Source organism: Crinia signifera, chromosome 8, assembly GCF_055691185.1.
Source record: "Crinia signifera chromosome 8, ASM5569118v1, whole genome shotgun sequence".
Taxonomy (NCBI): domain Eukaryota; kingdom Metazoa; phylum Chordata; class Amphibia; order Anura; family Myobatrachidae; genus Crinia; species Crinia signifera.
Genome location: NC_139224.1, coordinates 39,637,633 through 39,660,912, shown reverse-complemented (window position 1 = coordinate 39,660,912; position 23,280 = coordinate 39,637,633). Strand labels below are relative to the sequence as shown.

Here is a 23,280-nt window from a genome sequence, read left to right as displayed (position 1 = left end):
CACCACCGCCCCTCCCCCACCCAAACCCTTTTTTATCATGGTGCCCCCCCTGTCATTTTATCCTGGATCCGCCCCTGCGCATCGCCCATAGGTTTCTATGGGGGATGTAAAGCTGCCCGATATATCAACATCGGGCCGCAGCACTTCACATCCATACCTCTCAACATGACCCATGCCAGGAGGGACAAATTACACTGCTGCTGGACTTTCCTCTTAATGTATGATTGCCATCACCTGTTTTTGAACAGGTTAACTAATAATAAGAAGTTGTTTCTCCACAGGTGATGGCAACCAAAATTAAGAGGGAAGTGCAGGAGCAGAGCATTGTGTCCCTCCTGGGAACGGGGCTCCTTTCGGGCCTCATCTACTTATTTCCACGGATAGTTTACTTAGCTGAAGTGCAGGTGTGCAATGCCAACCATTATGACCACTATCCGCCACTGCCAGCTATCGCTGGAAATGGTGCACAGCTGTTGGCATCTACTGCAGGAGAGGCACGTCTGTGGGGCTCTCCTAGTTTTAAGAACTACAAGTCGCATACTGCAGCTCTGCAGTTGTGGTATTTATAATGCTTACATACAATCCCGAACCTAGTTGCTCATGATATAAGCTCAGCTGGCAGGAACACCGCCATCTATGCTTTGCGGTTACTGACGGAGAATGATGTGTGACGAGGGGAACCGGTCTTCGGTAGGAACGTTGCAGAGGTGCTCAGGCTGCCGGGGAAGGATTAAGGCTGTGCGCGGGCTATTGCCCTCATTCAAGATGGAGCCGCGGAGTAAAGTGGGGCATGAGATGAGCTTGGCAGCCCTGCGCCACAACGACCCTTACATCAGCGGCATTGTAGACGTGACCGGGCAGGTAGCTCTGTATAGCTTCAGCGCAAAGGCCAACGAGTGGGTGAGTGACGCGGGCGGTCACTGGGACAGCAACAGGCGCAGGTCCTGGTCCCCCCATAATGTCATCCCCCTGACTCCTCGTACTGACCCTGCATTGGCTCAATACTTCCTTCATGGTTGGAGTTGTGCAGTTCTTGGTAACTCACTGACCCGAATTCTGTGTTGTCACGTTTATCATATAAATCCCAGTCCCTCTGTCATGCTTTGTAGCAGGTGGGTCCATAGTTGGCTCATCCATTGGTCAACACAGGTTCTTGCCTAGGGACCAGAGGACAGTAACCTATTTTTTTTTTTTACTTCAATAATTTTTATTGAAAAATGTTCATATTATGCAAAACAGGGGGGGGGGGGGGACAGGACAGAAAGGTAAAAGGAGGGGGGGCAGTCACCAAAACTGTAACAGTCTCAAAACAGCATAACATGGCATTATACATCTTAATCTCATACATCAATTACCGCCCAATTACCTAGAAACAATAAAAATGAAAGAGGAACATTGAATGCATACTAAGGAAGTGGGTCTGGAGAGAGGTCAGTCAGACTTTGTTTTATAAGATCAGCGCCTTCACCGACCGTAGAGAATACCTTCCAAGGGTTCCAATCGGCTGAGGAGATATGTGTAGGGAGGTGAGTGGGGGAATAGTCTGTCTCCATTACAAAATGGGAATGGATCTTACGCACAACCTTGAGAAAGGGGGGGGGGGGGAGCTGCTGCTTGTTTCCAACACTGTGCGACAGCAGCCCGGGCTGCGATGCAGATATGGCCTAGGACATAGTGTAGGTGGGCAGGGACTGAGGCCGGGAAATAGTTTAGGAGGGCTATAAGAGGCGAAGGCAAAAGGGATATAGATAATACTTTGTTGATAAGGTCAAAAATCGCTTTCCAAAATGGAATGACATTAGGGCAGGACCAGAAGACGTGGAACTGATGGCCAACCTCACCGCAGAGGCGCCAACAGAATTTCGAGCTGGAAGGCCAGATCGTATGTAGCCTGTCCGGTGTGAGATATAATCTATGTAAAGGTTAATATGCATCTCAGAGTGATTTAAACACCTGGACATTGTATATGAAGAAGCACATGTCCAATATCTGTCTCCCATCAGATTTGAGCTCTGGACTTAGGAGATGGGATTAGGTCTATAAGGGTGTTATACCAAAAAGAGATTTCCACCCTGTGCTCAACGCCGAGAAGCCTCTTAATTATACTGGCCAAGTTAGGTGTCGGAACTACGGAGGTAATGGAGAGGCTAGTCCACCAGTGGTTAATCTGATAGTAATCTATCTGAATCAGGTAGAGAAAAGCATTGCTGTAACTCCGGGAAGGATCGGAGAGCAAGGCCATTTAGCAAGTCGCCAAGGGAGTTGATTCCCCTCCTGATCCATCTAGACGGGTTGAAATTGGGAATAATACTAGCCACGGTATGTAGGGAAATTAAGGGCAGGTTATGGAAATTTTTAGTGAGGGTGTGGGTCAGCCTGTCCCAAACAGATAGGGAAGCACGAGTGGATGGGAGAAGGCATAAGGTTTCAGGGCGAAGGTTAGGGGGCAGCCAAAACAGATCACCCAAGGGGAACTTAGGGCAGGTCCTCTACTCCAAGCACGTCCACCCTCCGGCGACATTTTGGGTAAAGAGAGGTTTAAATTGAGCCAGGAGAGCAGCCTCCTGGTACAGTGCCAGGTTGGGCAGGTTTAGGCCCCCTTTAGTCTTAGGTAAACACATTTTGGTACGTGCTAATCTAGGGGGACGAGATGCCCATACATAAGACGTCATGATAGAATTAGCTTTGTCCAGATATTTTTTGGGGAAGGTATAGGGGATCGTGCGAAAGAGGAACATTAGCTTGGGAAGTAGTGACATTTTGAAGGCAGCTATCCGACCCAGCCAAGAAATATCATAGTTGGCCCAGGATTTGGATAAGGATGAGATTGAGTTGAGGAGTGGGGGGATATTGGTCTCAAAAACGGAGGAGGAGGGCGGAATACAGACACCTAGGTAACGAATTGCAGAGGATTGCCAATTATAATGGTATAGAGAGCGTAGGGTGTCGATAGAGTGGTCGAGATTAATGGGGAGGGCGTCGGTCTTGGTTCTATTCAATTTATAATAGGACGCTGAGGAGTATGCGTTTAAAATGTTGTGGAGATGGGGAAGGGTTTCTAACGGATTGGAGACTAGTAAAAGGACATCGTCCGCAAACATGCAGAGCTTATGGGAAGATAATCCAATCGAAAGCCCCGGGAAAAGCGGGTCCGCTCAGATCTTAGCCGCTAGTGGTTCTATTGCTAGTACAAAAATAAGGGGGGAGAGGGGGCAGCCCTGGCGGGTCCCATTATGGATCTGGAAGGGATTGGATAGGAAGCCGTTACTATATACTAGGGCAGATGGAGAACTGTACAGAGCGAGGACGGAAGAGAGGATTTGATCTCGCAGGCCAAATCTCAATAAGACCTCTCGCATGTAAGACCAGTTGAGGCGATCGAAGGCCTTCTCCGCATCCAAAGACAACAAGAGAAGGCCCTGGTCCCCTGAGAGGGAGTCAATAAGATCAAAAACTCTGCGGGTGTTATGCTTATCTCCCAGGGACAAATCCCACTTGATCTGGGTGAATTAATAAGGGGAGGAGAACATTTAAACGGGAGGCAATTAATTTAGCGTAAATTTTTACGTCGCCATTTAATTGGTGAGATTGGCCGGTAGTTTTGGCATAGGGAGGGGTCTTTTCCGGGTTTGGGTATAGTAACAATTTGGGCTTCTAACATTTCGCTGGGGATGGTACCACTGGAAGTAATGTCGTTGTAGACGTTAAGGAGTGTAGGGACTAGTAGTTCTTGAAAGGAAGAGTAGAAGTCGTTAACAAAACCATCTGGGCCAGGTGCCTTATTCTTGGGGAGGGATTTAATGGTTGCGTAAATTTCAGCCGGGGTCCATGGGGCATTTAAAGTTTCTAATTGTTCATCATTAATAGAGGGTAGGTTTAGATCATCTAAGAAGGAATTGATCGTTGTGAGAGTGGGTTGGGGTGTGGAAGTGTCAGTTGAAAGGTTGTAGAGATGGGAGTAGGAGGCAAATTGGTTAGATATTTCAGATGGATTGGAAATTTTAGAGTTAGATGGTGTCTTGATGCATTGGATTCTATTTTTAGCCTGTTGTTTGCGAAGTTTACTGGCAAGCATTTTCCCTGCTCTATTACCTACCAGGTAAAACTTTTGCCTGAGTCTGTTTAAAGCAGCTTCATTGCGGGCAAGGAGAAGTTTTTTAAAGTTGGGATCTGACCTCCATGAGCTGTTTCTGGAGAAGTTTTGAGGGGTTTTTTTTGTTTTGATTCTCCAAATCTTTTAAGCCTTGATTCAAGGCCGGCTATTTTTTGTTGGTGTCATTTTTTGAGCCTAGCTCCTGGACAGTAAACTATTTTAATGTTATACACCTTTAACATTGCTGCAATAACCCAGGTGATGGCTCAGTATAAAGGCCTCGAAAAATAACCTGTGACCTGGGATTATTATCCAGGGGTCAGATGTCATGGGGTGCAAGTCAATTGTGTTTTCAGCCCCCCCCCCCCCCCCCCATTAAGCATAACCATTTCAAGGGCTCATTCAGCTGGTCCTGGTTTCCCAAATAAGGGGGGGGGGGAATGATGGGGTCCCCCCAGTATTTAAGAAACCAGCACTGGACTCTTGGAGTGGTTGCAGTTACAAAAATACGAGGGACAAATCTAGTAGGGGTTTCCCGTATTTTGGAACAATCACCTGGCTCCAAAATGCCACAGACAGGGGACACTTCATATACAAGGTCTGCTAGTGAAACATAAACACCCTGGTCAGCGCTGAGGTCATGGGTTAAATTCCCACCATTGCCGTAACTATGTAGAGTTATATTCTCCCCGTACTTGCGTGGATTTACTCCAGGTACTCCGGTTTCCTCCCACATTCCAAAAATATACTGGTAGGCTAACTGGCTTGACAAAATTAACCCTAGAATGTCTGTGTGTGTGCATGTGGTAGGGAATATAGATTGTAAGCTTCACTGAGGCAGGGACTGATGTGAATGTTCAAATATTCTCTGTAAAGCGCTGCAGAATATGTGTGCGCTATAAATAAACATTGGGTCGTGCTGTGGATCAGCAAGCCTGCCCCGCATGCAGGGAGAACCACAAATCCCAGCATTCGGGGCATTACATTGCCTGCTGGGACTTGTAGTCCCACTGCATAACAAATGTTACAATAAATACACACTGACACCAAGAAAAGTAGAGCTTTATTAACATACATGCATACACCCATTCACGCATGCAAACTCACCTTTCCAAACACTCCCCCCACAGGTCTAGTAGAGCTCCAGGAGGTTAAAAGCTCAAAAACCTAAACCCCGAACTGGAGAAGCCGCTGTGTGTATACTCGCAGACTGCTCTCCCCTGCTCAGGGAATCTCCGTGCCATCAGTCACTGGGACTATTCTCACCCAACCCTCGCCATTGGTTTTTTGAATTTCTATTTTTACATACTTTATACTAAATATAGGGGACCCCTCTCTGCGCTCAGAGTTTAAGGAAGCAGCACCTCTGAGGGATCCTCTGTTAGATAGGATCCAGGAAATAAAAATGAGAGAAAAGGGGGTTTCAGAGGGCGCTAGAGTAACACAACAATTAAGGTAAAAAAATTGTATTTAATACAAGTTCTACGAATATAATTTCGCATAAAATACCCTATCCGGGTGTGACAAATATACAAATATACAGTTTCAGGTGGATAGATGTATAGCTCAAATAAAATTCACAAAAAATGCACAACTCTGATGGGTTGATAGTGGAAATTCCAACGCGTTTCGTCATTCTCATGACTTCATCAGGGGCAACTTCATCAGGAGAAACTCATCAATTTCACCAAGGTGGATTCAAGCTGCATGCACACTCCCTTAGGACATCATCATTTGTGTGGGTCTCATTCCGCTGAGCCTAACATCTGTAGTTGCTGGAGAGAATTCACGCTCTTTTGCTACTATCGGACATTGTCTACTTGGTTATCAAATGTGAAATTCTGAAATTCATTCTTCACTCGGATTTGCATAGCTTTATCAATTGCTGAGTTTCTCCTGATGAAGTTGCCCCTGATGAAGTCATGAGAATGATGAAACGCGTTGGGATATATATATATATATATAATTTTTATTTTTATTTTTTTTTGGTGCAATTTTTTTTTACTTCAAGTGGCAGCAAAGGAGAAACCTTGACACAACCAGTGTCCAGCCTTGTAAATAGGTTTCATGCCATGGTGACGTGGGTTGGACCATGGATTATGTTATGAACGGGGTGTTTATTTGACAAATGTTAAAGGGGCCCCGATCGGGATGGGTGATGATGATGAAGGAGGAAACCAATGCAACTCCACTCTACTGTGGAAAAGTAATAAATTTGATTAAAGCTTGGTGACTCCAGCTGCTGTAGTGCTGAAGCTTATAAGCATGATTAGTTTATTTGCCTTTAGTTTCACATTAATATCCTGTCATGCTTCTGAGTCTTGTGAAAATACTGTCTGTGCCCACTATATAGGATACCATGGTTAAGTGATTGTGATGAGAGACCTTGTACACACTACGATATGCGGCACCACTGATATTGTTAATGATATGCATGATGATATTGTTATGGTGCATATCATTTATACAAATCGGATAGTGTGTACCCAGCTTTAGACTGTGATCTCTTCATTCCCTCCCCCACTTCTACCATCCTTTCCTCCCAACTGCCTTCAGTGACCCCTAGTATTGTGACTGCTTAAGCAGTACTGTTTATAAACTGTCCTACAATGTACTATACCAGTGGTTCTCGTCCTCAGGACCCCTACCCCCCCCAACAGTGTATGTTTTCCAGGTCACATGGCAGGTGCACAGGTGGACTCATTATTCACTGACACATTTTAAAAGATCACAGGTGGCGCTAATTATTTCACCTGTGATTCTGTGTGATGACCTGGAAAATGTGCACTGTGCTGGGTTCACACTGTATGATGTACATACCCAGGAACATTGCCTGGAGGACGAGCCGGTCTCAGCAAGTGCATACGCATTCCACAGCATGGCCCCTTACTAGCGATGTTTTCAGTGGCTGACGGGGAATGTTGTTGTTGATGAGCGTGTAGTACGTGATGTAGCGGGCACACACTAGATGATGTGCTACTGTTCACTCTAGCACCCTGCATATTTCAAAACCTGTGCAGTTCCTCTTCACTGCCTGGGATGTCACTTGGTGCTTCTAGCACATGTCTGGTCTGCATATCAGTGCTTGAAATACAGACCACACTGTGCTAGAAGCACCACAGCAGAGAGCGATACCCCAGGCAGGGAAGAGGCATTATGCCCCATATGTCGGTCCAATCCATATGTTCAGGCGAGTGTTGTGGGCGCCAACATTTCTGGTTGCAGCCTCCCAAGGGGGGCGAACAGAAATGTACAAAAATGTCTTATTTGGGCGCCCAAAGTTTATGGCGGACATTTTACTGATATCTATTTCACATGGGATGGCAACCAATCAGAATCTACTTATTTAGCATTTTCTAGAAGATAATAGTATATATTCGTATATGATTGGTTGTCCACAGCAACATCCCATCTGAAATAGTACTCCCATCCTAAGGCCCCCATATAGAGGTCCAATTATTATTATTTTTTGTTACCGATTTCATCGGATCGGGTCGATATATCGGATGAAAACAGGCCAGATCAGATGTTTAACATCTGATCTAATGTGTGTTCCCATGCGCATCGGACCGAAGCCTAAACATCATGTGCAGCACCCTCATTCTTTTGAAAGGCAATTTTCAAATCGTCTCTGCACTGGCCGGGAGTCCTTTTACATGCGTTAAATCATGTGCAACCCTCCTGGGAAGCTGCCAGGGGAGTTGAAGGGAAATCAGGTCGGACTTGCTTGTGTATGTGGACATTTAGTATATGTCTCCCTATGCATTGTGGCTGATTTAAATGGCTAATTCCTGTGCTTTGTGATGCGTTAAAAAATTGGTGCAACAATCGAATGTAGCTCTGCACCAAAAATCAGGGATTAACGGGCAGAAAGTCACTGACTTGGCATATGCTATGGAATCAAAGGTTTTCCCCACGAGTTAACCCCTGATGTTGGCTTTTTCTTACTGATTTTCCTCTGCAGCTCCTAAAGCTGCAAGGCTACTGGTGGGTTAATCCCTACAAATTAAAATGGGCTAGCATGATAGGCTAATTGAATATGTCCCATGGATACTATGGAGGATGGGACTGATGGTTGCTAGACACCTAGGCATATTCTTTTTTAACATTCCATTAATAAATAGATTTTTATATATGAGATGTGCAGGTTCTGATTTACTCTGATTTCAAAGCAGGATCTTATTGGATATCCCAAATCACATGACAGTTGATAGCCAAAAAGATCCTGCTTTGAAATCAGAGTAAATCAGAACCTGCACATCTCTAATTTTTAGAAGGGAGTACTATCTGGGGACTACTAAGGGGAGCTACTAAGTGGGGACTACTAAGGGGCTGCTTTATATAAAAAATATAATTTTTTTTTTCTTTTACTGCAGGGAGGCCCAGTGTGCCATACTAATCCAGGGGGTGCTGCCCTGTGTGCCGTGTAATTCCAGGGGTGCTGCTAAGTGTTTTATATCAGTTCAGTGTTTGTGCTGCCCTCTTCTGTCAATAATATTGTGAGGTGCTCAGAATAAACTAGAAATGAGTGGAAATTTAATGTTCTTCAGACTAATAAAACTGTAGGACCAAAAATAAAATCAAACTTGGATTAACTGATGATTTTGTTAGATAATTACAGATGGCAAAACCAATCCAGATCAAAACACGGAGGAGATCCAGATTTAAAACCAAAACCCCAAAAATGTCCGGGTACACACACCTAGTTCTAAATAAATATTACAATATGAACAGCTCTGCACCCCAAGAGCCAGAGATTTAGTGATGCAAATATTGTACTGTCATTAGACTGACAAAAATCAATCATGTTCCTTTTTTCTTTTTTTTTTTCTTTTTTATCACAGGAGAAAACTGAAATAGAAGGGACATTATTTGTGTATACAAGGTATGTATGGAATATAAGCACAAGCAATGAACACTTTTTTTAAATTGTTATATTTTTAAAAAATGTAACCAATCCCCAAGTAGTGAGGTAAAAATATTTAAACCGCTTACTCATTTATTTGATATTTGTTGTATGTATAGTCGTGGAATAGTAAAATCATAATATGTAGGGACTATTGGCAGTTAGGGGTGACCAGCATCCCATAGGAGGGAATCCCGATGGGTCAGGTGAGTATACTTGCCCATCCCCCCATCTTTTTCTTCCAGCAGACTAACCTTCTCCACTAGTGCCTAAATCCTGGTAAAATTGGGGGCGTGGTCTAATTGTAGGAGGCGTGACCACTTTTGCGATTAGGCCACGCCCTGAAAAATTATTCCGGGGAAAGTGAAAAAAACTCTCAAGTCGAGGGAGTATTGTTATTATCCCCCCACCCCTTGAGCAGCACACACTTACAGCATCAGGGATGGAGAGGGTTGGACCAGGGCCCCCGCCGGGCCCTTCCAGCAAGCCTGGGTAATTAGTACCTACTCCCCCTCCTCTCGGCGGCCAAATTATCGCAATTTTGATGTTTTCCGATTGGCTATCAGCTGTCACGTGTTTTGGATAGCCAATAAGCTCCTGCTTTGAGATCCGAGTAAAACCAAACCCGCTCATCTCTACTTAAAATATAATTACCGGTATAAACTATAGAATGCACACCAGTACTAGTGTTTACAGACTAAAGGAAGGATACAGATTGAACCTAATTTTAGCTAAAAATGGGCCAGATGTACTAAGCTTGAAAAGTGATAAAATGGAGAGTGATAAACCACCAACCAATCAGCTCCTACCTGTCATTTTTCAAACCCAGCCTGTGCCATTACAGGTAGGAGCTGATTGGCTAGCTGTGTATCACCCTCCATTTTATCTCTTTTCAAGCTTAGTACATCTGGCCCAATGAGTCCTGACACATGATTCTTAAATGCTCTAGCCCAGTGGTTCTCAACCTCGGTACTGAAGTATCCCCAACAGTGCACATTCTCCAGATCACCTGGCAGGTGCACCTCATGGGGCCTGCTTATGGTTCACTCGCAAAAGCAAATTCACTCTCTCTAGAGGGCAGATGTAACCTATGCAGAGAGAGTTAGATTTGGGTGGGGTTTGTACTTCAAACTGATATCTTTATTGCAATGTAAAAATAAAGCAGTCAGTATTTACTCTGCACAGAAACAAAATAACTCCAGCATCTAACTTTCTCTGCACATGTTACATCTGCCCCCCTGAAGTGCACATGGTTTGTCCACTAGAGAGAGAATTTGCTTTTGTAAGTGAACCAGAATCAGGCCCATTACTCACTGACACATTTTAAAAGATCACAGGTGGAGCTAATTATGTCACCTGTGATTCTGTGTGGAGACCTGGAAAATGTGCCCTGTTGGGGGTACTTAAGAACTGATGTTGAGAACCACTGCTCTAGTCTAGTGGATTCTTAAACGTGGTTCTCGAGGCAGCCTAACCGTCCAGGTTTCAGGTATATAAAAGCTCGGCCACAGGTGATTTAATTAGTACAGTTTGGTTTGTGCTGAGCCATGGATAGTATTAAAATATTGGCCCTTTAGGGTGCATTGAGGCCGCATTTGGGATCCTTTGTTCTAATCATTATTATACCTTTAGCAGTGGCATAAGTTTGTCCCAGTTGTTTGGAAGCAAGATAAATATTGGTGACTCCTAAAAAGCTCAATCAGTAAGGTGTCTGTCTACAGTAAGACAGGTCATGGGTTCTAATACAAGGTGTGACACTTGCAAAAATGATGTTAGGAGGGGGAGTCTGCCACAGAAGCGATATCAACGGCTTTCAATTTACTGATTTGAACTCGCAGAGGAGGAGAGGTGCCCCCTTGGGAGCAGGAGCCTGGTGGCAGGTGACTATTGCCTCCCATAGATACGCCTCTGACCTTTAGTATAAGTACATACAGGAGATTCTTATTCACCTGATCATCTATTTTAGTATTCATGGCCCTTTACATTTATAATCCAAGCTTGTCATTTACACATCATGGCCTCCTGCTGACTGCTGTTTTACAAACATGTCTTGTCTTTAAATGTCATCTCTTTGTATCAAAATAATTTAAAATTACATCTGTAACAATGTTTTTACATTTTAGGTCCGCATCTCCCCAGCATGGCTTTACGATAATGAATCGGCTGAATATGCACAATTTAGTGGAACCCATCAATAAAGATCTAGAATTTCAGCTCCACGAGCCCTTCCTGCTGTACCGGAATGCTAGCCGTGAGTTTTACTATTATAAATTAAATCTATCCTCTGTCCATTCATTTTCCAGCCGTGGCAGAAGGGAGAGTGAGGGTATTTTTTCTCTCCACCTACAGATATGTCCACTTGCAGCAAGCCTCCGTGCATGTTCAACAGTCCATCTAGCGACTGCATGACGTGGCGTGTCTCGGTAATGCCAAGGGTCTTTTTGAGCAACTTTTTCATAAAAAATGTGTTTCCTAGTGAAACAATATCTAGAATTTCATATGCAGGTACAGCCACCATCGCACAAAAAATAAGGATGCAGATAATCAGTTTAATCAGCAAAATCTGCTTGTACATCCTAGTTATATAGTGATGCAAATAATGCTGCTTTCCCACTGCCTACACGGGTAATGACCCGTTTTTTTTTAAACGGGTCTTTAAACGGGTAAGAGCCATAAAGACTCTTTCCCACTGCAGCTTTTAAACGGTAAATTACCGTTTAAAAGCTGTTTTTGTCACATTCACACTTACCCGTTTAAGCAGTGTAAAGATAGGGGGGGGGGGGGGGGGATTTAAAAAAAAAAAAACGGCGTGGGGTCCCCTCCACTGCCGTAACCAGCACCAGGCTGAAAGAGCCGGGCTGGTAATAAAAAATCAGGAAACCCGACAAATAGGGGTTCCCTGATTTTTTACAACCAGCCCCAGGCTCCAGGTCCGGGGCTGGTTCCCAAAATACGGGGGACAAAATGACTAGGGGTCCCCCGTATTTTAAGAACCAGCCCCAGGCACAACCAGCCAGCAGGGTAATGTCACAGCCTGGGGACACTTATTATATAAGTTCCCGCGGCCAAAGCATTAACCCTACCGACCAGTCAGCCTGGCCAGGGGCCCTGGGGGAGTGGGGACCCCCCCAATAAAGGGGTCCCCCCCCCTCCAGGACTTACCTGACCAGGCTGAAGCCTGGTGCTGTCCTCGATGCCCCTGGGCGGTGGGCATCGAGCTGATGGTATGGTGTAAAAAATAGAATAAAAACCATTGTCTTTTACTGGTGAACTATGAGTCCCAGCAAGCCTCCCCCGCAAGCTGGGACTTGGAGAACCACAAGTCCCAGCCTGCGGGGCATTAAAGGGCCGAAACCTGTCAGCTCGGTCACGTCAATCATCTCCCGGTGCATGGCGTGTTGTGTGAGGACACATCTGTACCCTCCTCCCCCTTGTCATGTGTTAAAACAATGTCTGAATAACTGCAAAGTGACAAACGGTAACAGCCCAGTCACACCAGCCTATGCTCTCTAAAGCTATAGGCTAATGAAAACGATGTTATCTTGCTGGCGGCCATGTTGGATCTTCTACAACCTTATTTCAGTTCTTCTTGGTGTGTTGTATTTTCACTGGCTCTACGTCTAACATTATGGTTGTATAGGCAGCGTACATTGGTGGTTATAGTTGTTTTGTATCAATGTAGAGGTTTATTGGTCAGTATTGTACTGATAATGACCATGAAAACTTATCGTCGCTATGGGGGCAATTCAGTGCGGGCTGAATTCGGTACCCTGTGCTATTTTAGGGGTTTGCGTATGCTCATGTGAAAACCACCGGAGCGAGTTTCACAGTCGCTGGGGTGTTCGTTCAAGGATGGGGGGCATACGCTGGAGACCCACCCTGAATTTGGCAGTCTCCGGCCAGAATATGTCAGTCTAAACCAGTGGTGTCAAACTCATGACCCTCCACAGCACGCCCTGCCACAGATATTATATAATGGATTGCTAAAACTGTGGCAGGGCATGCTGGGACGTGTAGTTCCACAACAGCTGGAGGGCCATGAGTTTGACACCACTGGTCTAGACTGACGTCTATTAGCAAAGGGGGGAAAAAAGGCAATCGCATCCGCTCGCATGCTAGTGGTGGTTGTTTAGCAGGGCTGCGTTTACTTTCTCGTTAGGCAGCGAATAGGTCAGAATCGGGTACAATGTTCCCTTGATACATGCTGCTTTGTGCTTTTATCACATCCGTTTTTGCAATGCTGTCACTACTGAACTAAACTAATCATTGCACAAAACGGACACCAATATCTGCTTATGTTATTAGTAAAACAGTAGCAAAGAGAGTGAAAGTTAATAAACATTGCTGTCTATATAGAAGGCTCACGTTGTACATGCTTTATAGTAGTGTTCTATGACATACATGACTAGCAGTGATGTACAGTATGATATAATTCCCCACCTTTATCTGCAATGCCAGAATTCTGTATAGAGGGCAGTGTTGATTTGTCTTCATGCTCTTTGCCCCAATTATAAAGGGCCCTACACATGGAGAGATTTGTCCCAGAGAGTCATAATGGGAGATTCAGCATGAGATATTTCCCTTAAACTGAATCTCTTAGATAATGGGCCCACACACACACATATTTGTGCCAGAGATTCATAATGAGAGATTGAGCATGAGAGATTTCCCTTAAACTGAATTTCTCAGATAATGGGCCCACGCACAGAGATTTGTGTCATAATGGGAGAGTCCGCATGAGAGATTTAAATCTCTCACAAAGTGTTTAGGCGATATTAGGGGAATATTTTGTTGGACCGCTGTTGGTTCCCAAAATACGGGGGACAAAAGGAGTAGGGTTTCCCTGTATTTTGGAAATCAGCACCGGGCTCTTGGATCGGTCCTGGTTCTCAAAATGCGGGGGACAAAAGGAGTAGGGGTTCCCCATATTTTGGAAACCAGCACCAGGCTCAAATCAGCCATCAGGGTAATGCCACAGCCGGGGGACACTTATTATATAAGGTCCCGTGGCCAAAGCATTACCTCTGTGGCTGGTCAGCCTGGGGAGTAGGGACCCCCCAATAAAAGAGTCCCCCCCCCCCCCCCTCAGGGTGCCACTGGCCCGGGCTGAAGCCCAAGGCTGTCCCTGGAACCCCAGGGCAGTAGGGACCAGGCTGATAATTAATAAAATCATTGGTGGCCAGTGGCCTTATAAATAAACATTGGTTTCATATTGTTTCCTCCCCCCCAAACAAACATTGGTGTCATAGTGGTGTTAAACTATTTAATCATTGGTGGCCAGTGCCCCCCCCCCCCCCCCCCCAAAAAAAAAAAAAAAACTTAAACCATTGGTGGCTAGTGGCGTTCTCTGCAGTCTTTGGCCACTCAGAAGGCCCTGCTGATCCCGGCACCACACATGTACGAGGCCGCGCATTGTGGTCTACACACACACACACACAGCGATTTTACATGTGTTTTTCAGGCATTTTCTGAGTAATTTATGAAAATCTCTCAGAAAATGCCTGCAAGTCGCCCAGTGTGTGGAGCCCTTTAGGCTACTTTGAGCCTAGGGGACCGGGGGTCTTCTGCATGAATTTTCTATTATTTAGAGCGCCCTGTCCAATGTATTATATTTACAGTGGCAATGCCTTCTTGGTGATACTAGGTAGCGGATAACTGGCCCTTGGTAATAATTGGGACAATACTACTAGACAATACGTAGGATGCGAACATTCACGCTGACACACACACACACACACACACACACATATTCCCCACGGTAGATGCTAAATTGTAGTGGGCTAAAGGACCTTCCACGCCCAGGGGGAGGAGCAAGGCCAGGGGGCTTGCTCCTTCACTATCCACGCCACCACTGGTTGCCTTTAGTAACTAGGTGGCGAGTGAAGCGAGCCACCATGCCCGAAGCGTGGTGAGCGTCCGTTTGGGACCCTTCTTCCGACCTTGCTCCTCCCCTCTCCTGTGAAGTCAGGAGGTCCTTTACCCCACTACAATTTAGAACTAACCCATTCCCCACATCCAAGGTTGTCCTAATGCCCTGAGGATGGTGCCAGTACAGCTATTGCTATTTGTTCTGAGGTTAATGAGGTCATTTACATTCAAAAACCCTATAGCAAAACCAAATGTCATGGCTATTGGAGCATTTGGATGGTTTTGGAGACGTCTTACTTTATTTTAGATTGGAGAAGTCTCTTCGAACATTGCACCATTTCTTTGATTAATAGACGCCATAACTTGGTTACTGTGGGGATGATGATGTTATTGTTACCCCCCCCCCCCTCCTCCTCCTCCACACACACACACACACACACACACACACACACACACACACACACACACACGGCTATTTTTACTTTCAATTTATTCCTATACTTACAATTTATATTGTATAAAGGAGGGAAGGGGGGGGGGGGTCTGGTACACTGATGCAGGCGGCAGCAGTGGGTGGGAGTGTGTACTCCAGACTTGTGATATATACACCATAGCTAAGACACGAGCGGCTGCAGCTTTACAAAAACAGTCCGAGATCTCTCCAGGGAGGAGTATTTTAGCCAGCATGGACGGAGAGAGGACAGAAAATGGACTTCATCATATTCCGAATCAACTTTTTCTTTTGAGATGGGCTTGGTCCTAGCGCAGCAGTTTCCAGCTTGTTTTGGTCATGTGATAAAAGTTAGAAAATTACACACAATTCATATTTTTTTTCTTTAACAAAGCTGTAAATTTAAAATCCTATATAATAGAAGGCTAACGCTGCTCCTCACCTTTATGGGAGGAATTCAGGTGTTTTGCGCACTGGCAGAAACGGCACCCAACGAAACAATTCAATATTCCATCCTGTGTCATCACCGCTGACATTGCTGTTTAAATTCTTCGGGCAGTTAGACAGGCTAGGTACTTGTAAAACTATAATGCACAGCAACAGAGTGTATCATACGGCTGTACCGTGATAAGCAGCAGGAGTGGATAATCTAGATTGTACAGCAATTACACACTGACACACCGAGGTGTACGACATACGAGGCACTAAAGCACAGACTGTGACATTGCATTCCTCTGCTGGATTTTCCATGAGACTCCATGCCAGCCGCACAGAAGGAGTCCTCTGATGTTGGCAGACATACGCCAATTGGGGCTGTAATTCTGGATTCTGCTCCTGGCATCTATTGTCTCACTGCCCATTAAGCTATCACTTGGAGTCCTTTATCTTTATTTCTTCAGCAAACCGGTTTCTTAAACCCTTTCCTGGCAGTGTCCAGCATACTGTGGGCTTGGGGACTCCTTCTGGAAGATTTGCCAGTGTGCGCAATTACAGTACAGATGAGAGAACTGTTTCTAGTGGCCAAAAAGATGTGTCATTACATTTTTAGTAATGTTCTCCATTCCTGTTGTCACAGTCACACAAAATGGGGAAAAGCTGGTTTATTATACAGGTTACAGGAGGTTATTTTTTTAACTTTTACTGGCTGATTACTATGATCATGTTATGAAGTGACCAAACCTGTAGTTCCAAAACTGATCAGTAATTATGGGACAGATTTATTAAGCTTAGTAAAGTGATAAAGTGTCTGGTTTTTATCACCGGCCAATTAGCTCCTCACTGTGAAGTTACAGGCTTGGTTTGAAGAATGACAGGTAGGAGCTGATTGGCCAGTGATAAAAACCAGACACTTTATCACTTCACAGAGTTTAATAAATCTACCCCTCAATTCTGCATTATTACTGCTTTAATGTATTAAGCACCCCTTTGGGGGAAGGGGGCAATAACAAATTTCTTAAAGGGTGTAATTGGCACGGAGGTAGTAGACAGTGAAGACCTTGCATACTCCCCAAGATGAAAGTAGTCCTAAAATATTGGGATGAGGAACTCCAAGGCAAAGAGGAAGCAATTAGAGAGGCAAGTGGGAAAATGTACTGTAGGGAAATCATTTATACCCCTTTCACACTTGCAAAAATATCCCGGGTTTTTGCACATGAACGCGCATAAACCCGGGATTTAGCTCAGTGTGAAAGGGTCTTGGATGAATATCCAGTGTTCAGCATTCTGGGATCTCTACCCATGTCCTGACCTGGGTAGAACCCGGAATTGACAAGGGATGCGGTCAGTGTGAATGGGTATTCCGGGTCAGCGTGACCCAGATCCCGTTCGCTGCAGTGAAAATGCTCCGCTGGGAGGTGCTGACACCTCCCATCGCCGCCCCGGCCAAGCCTCCACATGACTCCACCTGCCCGACTTCATTCCGGGTCGGCTGGCCACTGTGAAAGGGTACATTCCCGGGTAGTGTCCCAGGAAGCATCCGAGAACACATTCCCGGGTATGACCCGGGTATGCGAATGTGAAAGGGGTATTAGTGGGAGGTAGTTGACAGAGTATTTGCCACTGTTCCCAGATTTGTTATAAGCATGTAGGCAAATCTTTAGTCATATGTGAGGGTAATGCAAGTGTGTGATTGTAAAGCTCTGTGGACTGGCTACCACATGACATGTACATACGATCCAAGGCAAAGCTGCTCACAGGTCCGAACCCTCTGGAACTCCCTTCAGAACGCCGCCAGGCTTACGTCGCTCACCCATCCCACTACCTCCTGTGTCGTTCTGCTCCGGTGGCTTCCCCCGTCCTCTGCACGGCAAACCAGCCTGGCGGCGTTCTGAAGGGAGTTCCAGAGGGTTCGGACCTGTGAGCAGCTTTGCCTTGGATCGTATGTACATGTCATGTGGTAGCCAGTCCACAGAGCTTTACAATTTGGTACGAGGCTTTTATCTTGCTGTACCCGGGAATTGTTTTATTTCCCCAATAAATTGTCTCTTTTAATGCACTATGGAGCGCACCTTTTTCTTCTCTTTTGCTGCATATATCTATATCTATATATATATATATATATATATATATATATATATATATATATATATATATATATTATATAGTTTCTCACTGAACCTTGTAACAGACACACATCTCCAGAAAGGACAGTGAGAAGCTTATTTCGACTTTTTTTCATGACCGTTCACTGGCTGCACCTGTCCTCGTGTTTATATTGATCCAGGTTGGCCTCTTATGGAGGGTGACCACCAGAGGAGTTAAACAGGACCAGCCCGAAACCACACACCTAGTGTGTGTATACACTTGACCCTATACCAAACCATCCCTAGAAGGAGAATATTTTTTGACGGATTAGCAAAAAAAAGTATTCAAGATCCTCCAAATCCTAAGCTATTTCATTTATATATGGACTAAAAAGCCCTCCGCACAGATTGAAATCTTGCGACAAGGTCTAAAAACTTCAAAACGCACATTGGGAAAGGACTTAGTACATTAACATCTTGTCGAAGCTTCATCCTATTCAAGAAAATTTGTGGAAATTGTATCTATGCTTTTTGCGAACCCCTGATGAAGTCCCATGTAGGGACGAAACGCGTTGGGATCGTCTATTTATTGTTGTGAATTTTACCATTGAACTTTTTATGGTCTGAAACAAGTACCACAGTCACATTGAACATGAGACATTTTAATAAATTTATATGAATTTTGGACTTTACTTTGATTATTCTGAAATCTGTTAAAAGGCTATACAGACTCAATCATTAAAGGTCTGAATAAGGGGCGCCAACTTTCAATTGCTGTCCACATTTTCCTTGTCCCCATCCAACAGGAGTCTTTGTAAGTCCGGCAGCCCAAACATAGTAATACAGAATAAGTGGCGCGAAACAAGAGTCTGTTATATATATATATATATATATATATATATATATATATATATATATATATATATATATATATATATATATATATTCATTCTATATCTATCCAATACCTTTCCATGGAAGTTAGTACAGGGGAGCAAAAAGGTGGCTGAGAAGGGCTGCTCAATAGTTAGTTTATAGGTCGTTAGAACCTTGGCCACCTTGATTAGTAGGTTCCATAATGGAATGATAAATGTGACGATGGTAAGCTTGGTGTTACAACGAATTCTCAGTAGAGATTTATGGATGATTAGGAGCTCAGATAATAGGAATTTTGGTGGGAGAGTTTAATAGTAATATCGAAGTTTCATGAGTTTTTTTTTTTCCCATTTAAAAAGTTCATCTGTCAACATATTTGGCTTGTCAACCTTGACCTTGTTGATATATTTATCATGTTAAATTGCTTTTTCAACATAAATAGAAGGTTGAGCTAATGCCCCTGGTGCTCTAGTGGTGACTTACCTGGTACTGTGGGTCTGGTGGATCAAAAGGTGGCATTGTGGTTACTTCTGGCTCATCTTGCAGCACTTCCAAAACCCTAAAATCTCTTCCCATACCATAACCAGAACCTACCCCCGTAGGCGGACAGCATGGATGGTGTAATGGTGCATTATTGCCTCTCGGCACTGAGCTTATGGGTTAGTTTTTCAACATGTTCCTAACTGTGTAGTATTTGTATATTTTACACATGCTTGTGTGGGTTTCCCCTGGGTGTTTCCATTTCTCCCACAAATATATACTGGTAGGTCTATTGGCTCACAAAAGAAATAAAAATGAACCCCAGTATATAAGTGTATGTCCATGGGCAGAATACACCGGCCAATTGGTTTTATAAGCCGGCAAATTCTGTTTCCTAAGTTACCTTATACCCTGAAGCTGCAGTCTAACAATAACTGCCTGGTCCCTGCAAAATATTAACTTTTGGCATGTTGGCTGCCAGTTCTAGAATGTCTCAATGTTGTAGTGTTGGCATTATGACTAATAAACATTGCATATGTTGACATAATGGGGTGTATTCCATGCTTTTTGTGAGTTGTGATCGCTTGCAGGGTCAGTATTCAACTGAGCCCCTGCCATACGGTGTTTCCACCCTCACTAGGTTTTCGGAGTGAGGGGGAATCGGTGTATGCGGCCACCAAAACAGCGGGACTCGCGGCTAAATGCAGCGGGCTCCCTGCATTAGCTGCGAGCCTCGCTGTTTGGGATTTCCCCAGAACGTGGCGAGCGGCCGGTTTTTGGCGATCCCCCTCTGTTTAACTCCCTCGCCGGCTGCATTGAATACGGGCCTATGACTAATAAACATTGCATATGTTGACATTACGACTACATCCCAATATGAAAAGGAAGACCAGGAGAAGAGCTCCATCTTCATTATGGCTCATAAGCCCTGGTATTTCTGTATGTAGAGGAATCAATAAATGTATTTAATCTTTCTCGACCCAGTCCAGTGCCCTTCGTTTCTATGGCTGCTGTTAGCAGATTTCCCTGCCACTTTGTATCTGTCCAACTAATTACACTGACTGCGGAAGACCTGTGTTCCTCAGCTAATTCTAAACCTGTCTAATATTATTCTTTGTGTACACACTTGTACAATCTGCATGAGATCCAGAGGAGATTTTGACTATATAGTCAAAATCTCCTCTGGATCTCATGCAGATTGTATGGGTTTTATCCCAAGCGATCCAGATGCGTTCAAGATGCGCACTCCCATATCTCAGCCAGAAAGTCTTGGCTGCCCTGTCTATATAGTGCAGATCTGCACTATGTAGTCTAAATTGTATGCAGATAGTCTAAATTGTAATCGCATCTGGATCTCATGCAGATTGTACAAGTGTGTACACAGCATGTAGCTGATTAAGAAAGGCTATATCTATATATTTGGACCACTTGTCCATTTACCATTGTGCTAAATGATAATTGCCCTCCACTATATTCTGATTTGAAGCTTTCAGATGCTGTTATACTGTAGGTTTGGAGTCCGCATGGCAAAGAGGTGAGTCAAGTTATAGTACTAGACATTGTGTTTCAGACCATACACATAACGGTGACAGCTGGGGAACATTGTGACCCTGAGGTGATTTGTATGGCGAGAGGCTTGTTTAGCAATAATTGGAGGGATAACAGTTGAAGTGCTGCTCAGCCTCATCTTTTACAGCAACATTGTGGAACCTCTTTACTTGTGACATTGGCAACGGTTGTTCTGTGATTCTGTACAGTTATCAAGTAAGACGCAAGAAGGAAATGGTATATATACAGTAGGTACTGGCCGTAAGTGCTAGGGAATATAGACTGCAAACTCCAGGGATTGATGTGGGTGGCCAGATGTTCCCTATAAAGTATTCCCTTAATCAGAATAAATATTAGATATATATCTATAAATTAAAATCCAACATTTTAATATTTTGTCATTCCTTGCAATAATGTCTTAAAATATTAAACATTGTAATTGAACCCCAGGTGCGGTTACTGTTGTGTTCTTGCTATGGGCTACCTTTGATTAACCGAGGAGTGCCATTAATTTTATGGATATATTTATTGCCATTCTGAAAGTTATTATATATCTCTATCTCTCCACACTCGGTGATTTAACCAGATTTGTGTGCGCATCTTTGGTGACAAATACACTACCCACAGGCTGACCTCTACAACTTCCTCTCACTTTAAGCATTGATTTCATTTCCTGCCAACATCTTGTCCACATACACAAGAGTTGTCAGAGTTTATTTACAGGTTCTTATATAGCGCAGCATATTCTGTAGCACTTTACGATTGTTGGTTGATATAGCAGATTAGAACTTTGTCATCAAGATTAGTTCCACACACAAAATGGCTACCAGCGTTCAGGAAATCTGTTCAGTAAGTGACCTAACTAGGTGGAAGCTTTGTCTGCCTAAGAAATCCTTGCTCGTCGATTATGTTGTCTTCTATTCAGGTATTACTCTTCCTCTTCATCAGCAGAAATTAAATGTAAATTTCTGGGGAGACGGACTTACACAGTTGCTATGAAGGCAGCAATGAGTTGTAGGAGTATGTGGAAGGGAAGAAGTGAAGCTGGATCGACATTGGCTTATTCACATTTCAGTACAACACCCCAAGGAGCTAGTATTGGATCTTGGATCGGATAACTGAATCCATTATTGATATAAAAATGGGGTATATTGGAAAAGCTGGTATTGACCCTTATATGACATGGACAAATCCAAGTGTTGCTGGTTGAGAAAAAATATTATATGGCGTTCTGAGCCGGCATTAACCACTTGAGTTAATGCCAGAAATTTTCCCGGGCTCAGCTGCGCTGCTGCAGTGGGCTGTCCCGGAAAATATCCAGGCATACCACTAATATGAAGGTGTGCACTACTGGCGCATCACCTGTCTGGGCACCCCCACCTCCTCTCCCCTCCCATCGCTCCCCCTCACCTCTATGCTCCGGCGATCGTAAACCGGAGCTCCCGTTCCGTTGCCCCCGCCACCATTAGTTGCATGCGGCAAAATAGGTGTAAAAAATTTCCAAGCAAACATTTTTATTCATCATAATGACCTGTAGTGTACTTTTTATATAGGAAATCTTTTTTTTTTTTTTTATTTATATAACATGTGAGTGACGCTGGCATTTTTAGCCGATATTTTGAACAACTCACAGAGATGTTGGCACTCAAAAGGTCACCTACACAGTCTTCTCAAACTTTCTAAAGGGACCACAAACAACAAGTTTGTGTCTTTGTCAGGGGGTTTGCAATGTGCCATTGTGCGTTCTGTGGGTGGTCACTGGCTATCTTGTGTGACAGGAGAACACTCACGCACTACAGATGATATTGCTGCTTATCTTATTTTGTTATGTGTCTCTATCTATTTCAGTGTCCATTTACAGTATCTGGTTCTATGATGGGAACGACTGCCAGCGGATTGCAAAGCTGATGGCCCAGTGAGTATGATTGCTGAAGCTGTCTTTCTTCAGCTGTTAGGACACTGTAATCTTACTTGTTGATGGATCCTAAACCGTGTGCATTCCCCTTACTTGATGTGCTAATGCAGGGACAAAACAAGACGTCTTCTAGACGTTGTAATGGCTCATTCCCAGTGGTGGCCTTCCTTTTTTTTTTTTTTTTTTATAACTTAAATATAATAATAAAAGCAACAAAGTACTCCGTAGTTCGTTGGGACCCATCTCTATAAAGACTTAGGGCATTATTTGGTTCCCGTAAATGGATGTGAAGGGGCCTCGGCATACTATATCATGCCAAGGGCCTACTAGGATGGTTCTGTATGTATGAAAGAGAGAGAAAAAATATATGTCTATCCCTGTATTTACCCAGGCAGGGCATCCTCTCAGATGGGGATATATGTAGGAGAATTTATTTATTTATTTGCAGTTTCTTATATAGCGCAGCAGATTCCGTTGCGCTTTACAATTGTAGACAGTGATAAAACAAACTGGGTAACAACAGACAGACTTGGAGGTTAGAGGGCCCTGCTGCAAGCTTACAATCTATAGGGACATAGGAGGGAAACACAAGGACAGGCACCAGTAATAGCATAGCAGTCC

General features: G+C 44.1%; 1 protein-coding gene across 2 annotated transcripts in view; it reads left to right on the top strand.

The window, feature by feature from the left end:
* The first annotated feature begins 550 nt into the window (after positions 1-550).
* Positions 551-23,280, top strand: part of DCP1A (decapping mRNA 1A) — a 63,438-nt gene continuing 40,708 nt past the window's right edge. The window contains exons 1-4 of one of the 2 annotated variants that reach the window (XM_083156189.1): positions 551-900; positions 8,938-8,978; positions 11,123-11,250; positions 22,593-22,659. In XM_083156189.1, the coding sequence (XP_083012315.1) occupies positions 661-900; positions 8,938-8,978; positions 11,123-11,250; positions 22,593-22,659 (476 nt within the window). In that variant the 5' untranslated portion in view covers positions 551-660. The remainder of the gene's footprint in view (positions 901-8,937; positions 8,979-11,122; positions 11,251-22,592; positions 22,660-23,280) is intronic. The other variant, XM_083156187.1, reaches the window with a different exon arrangement.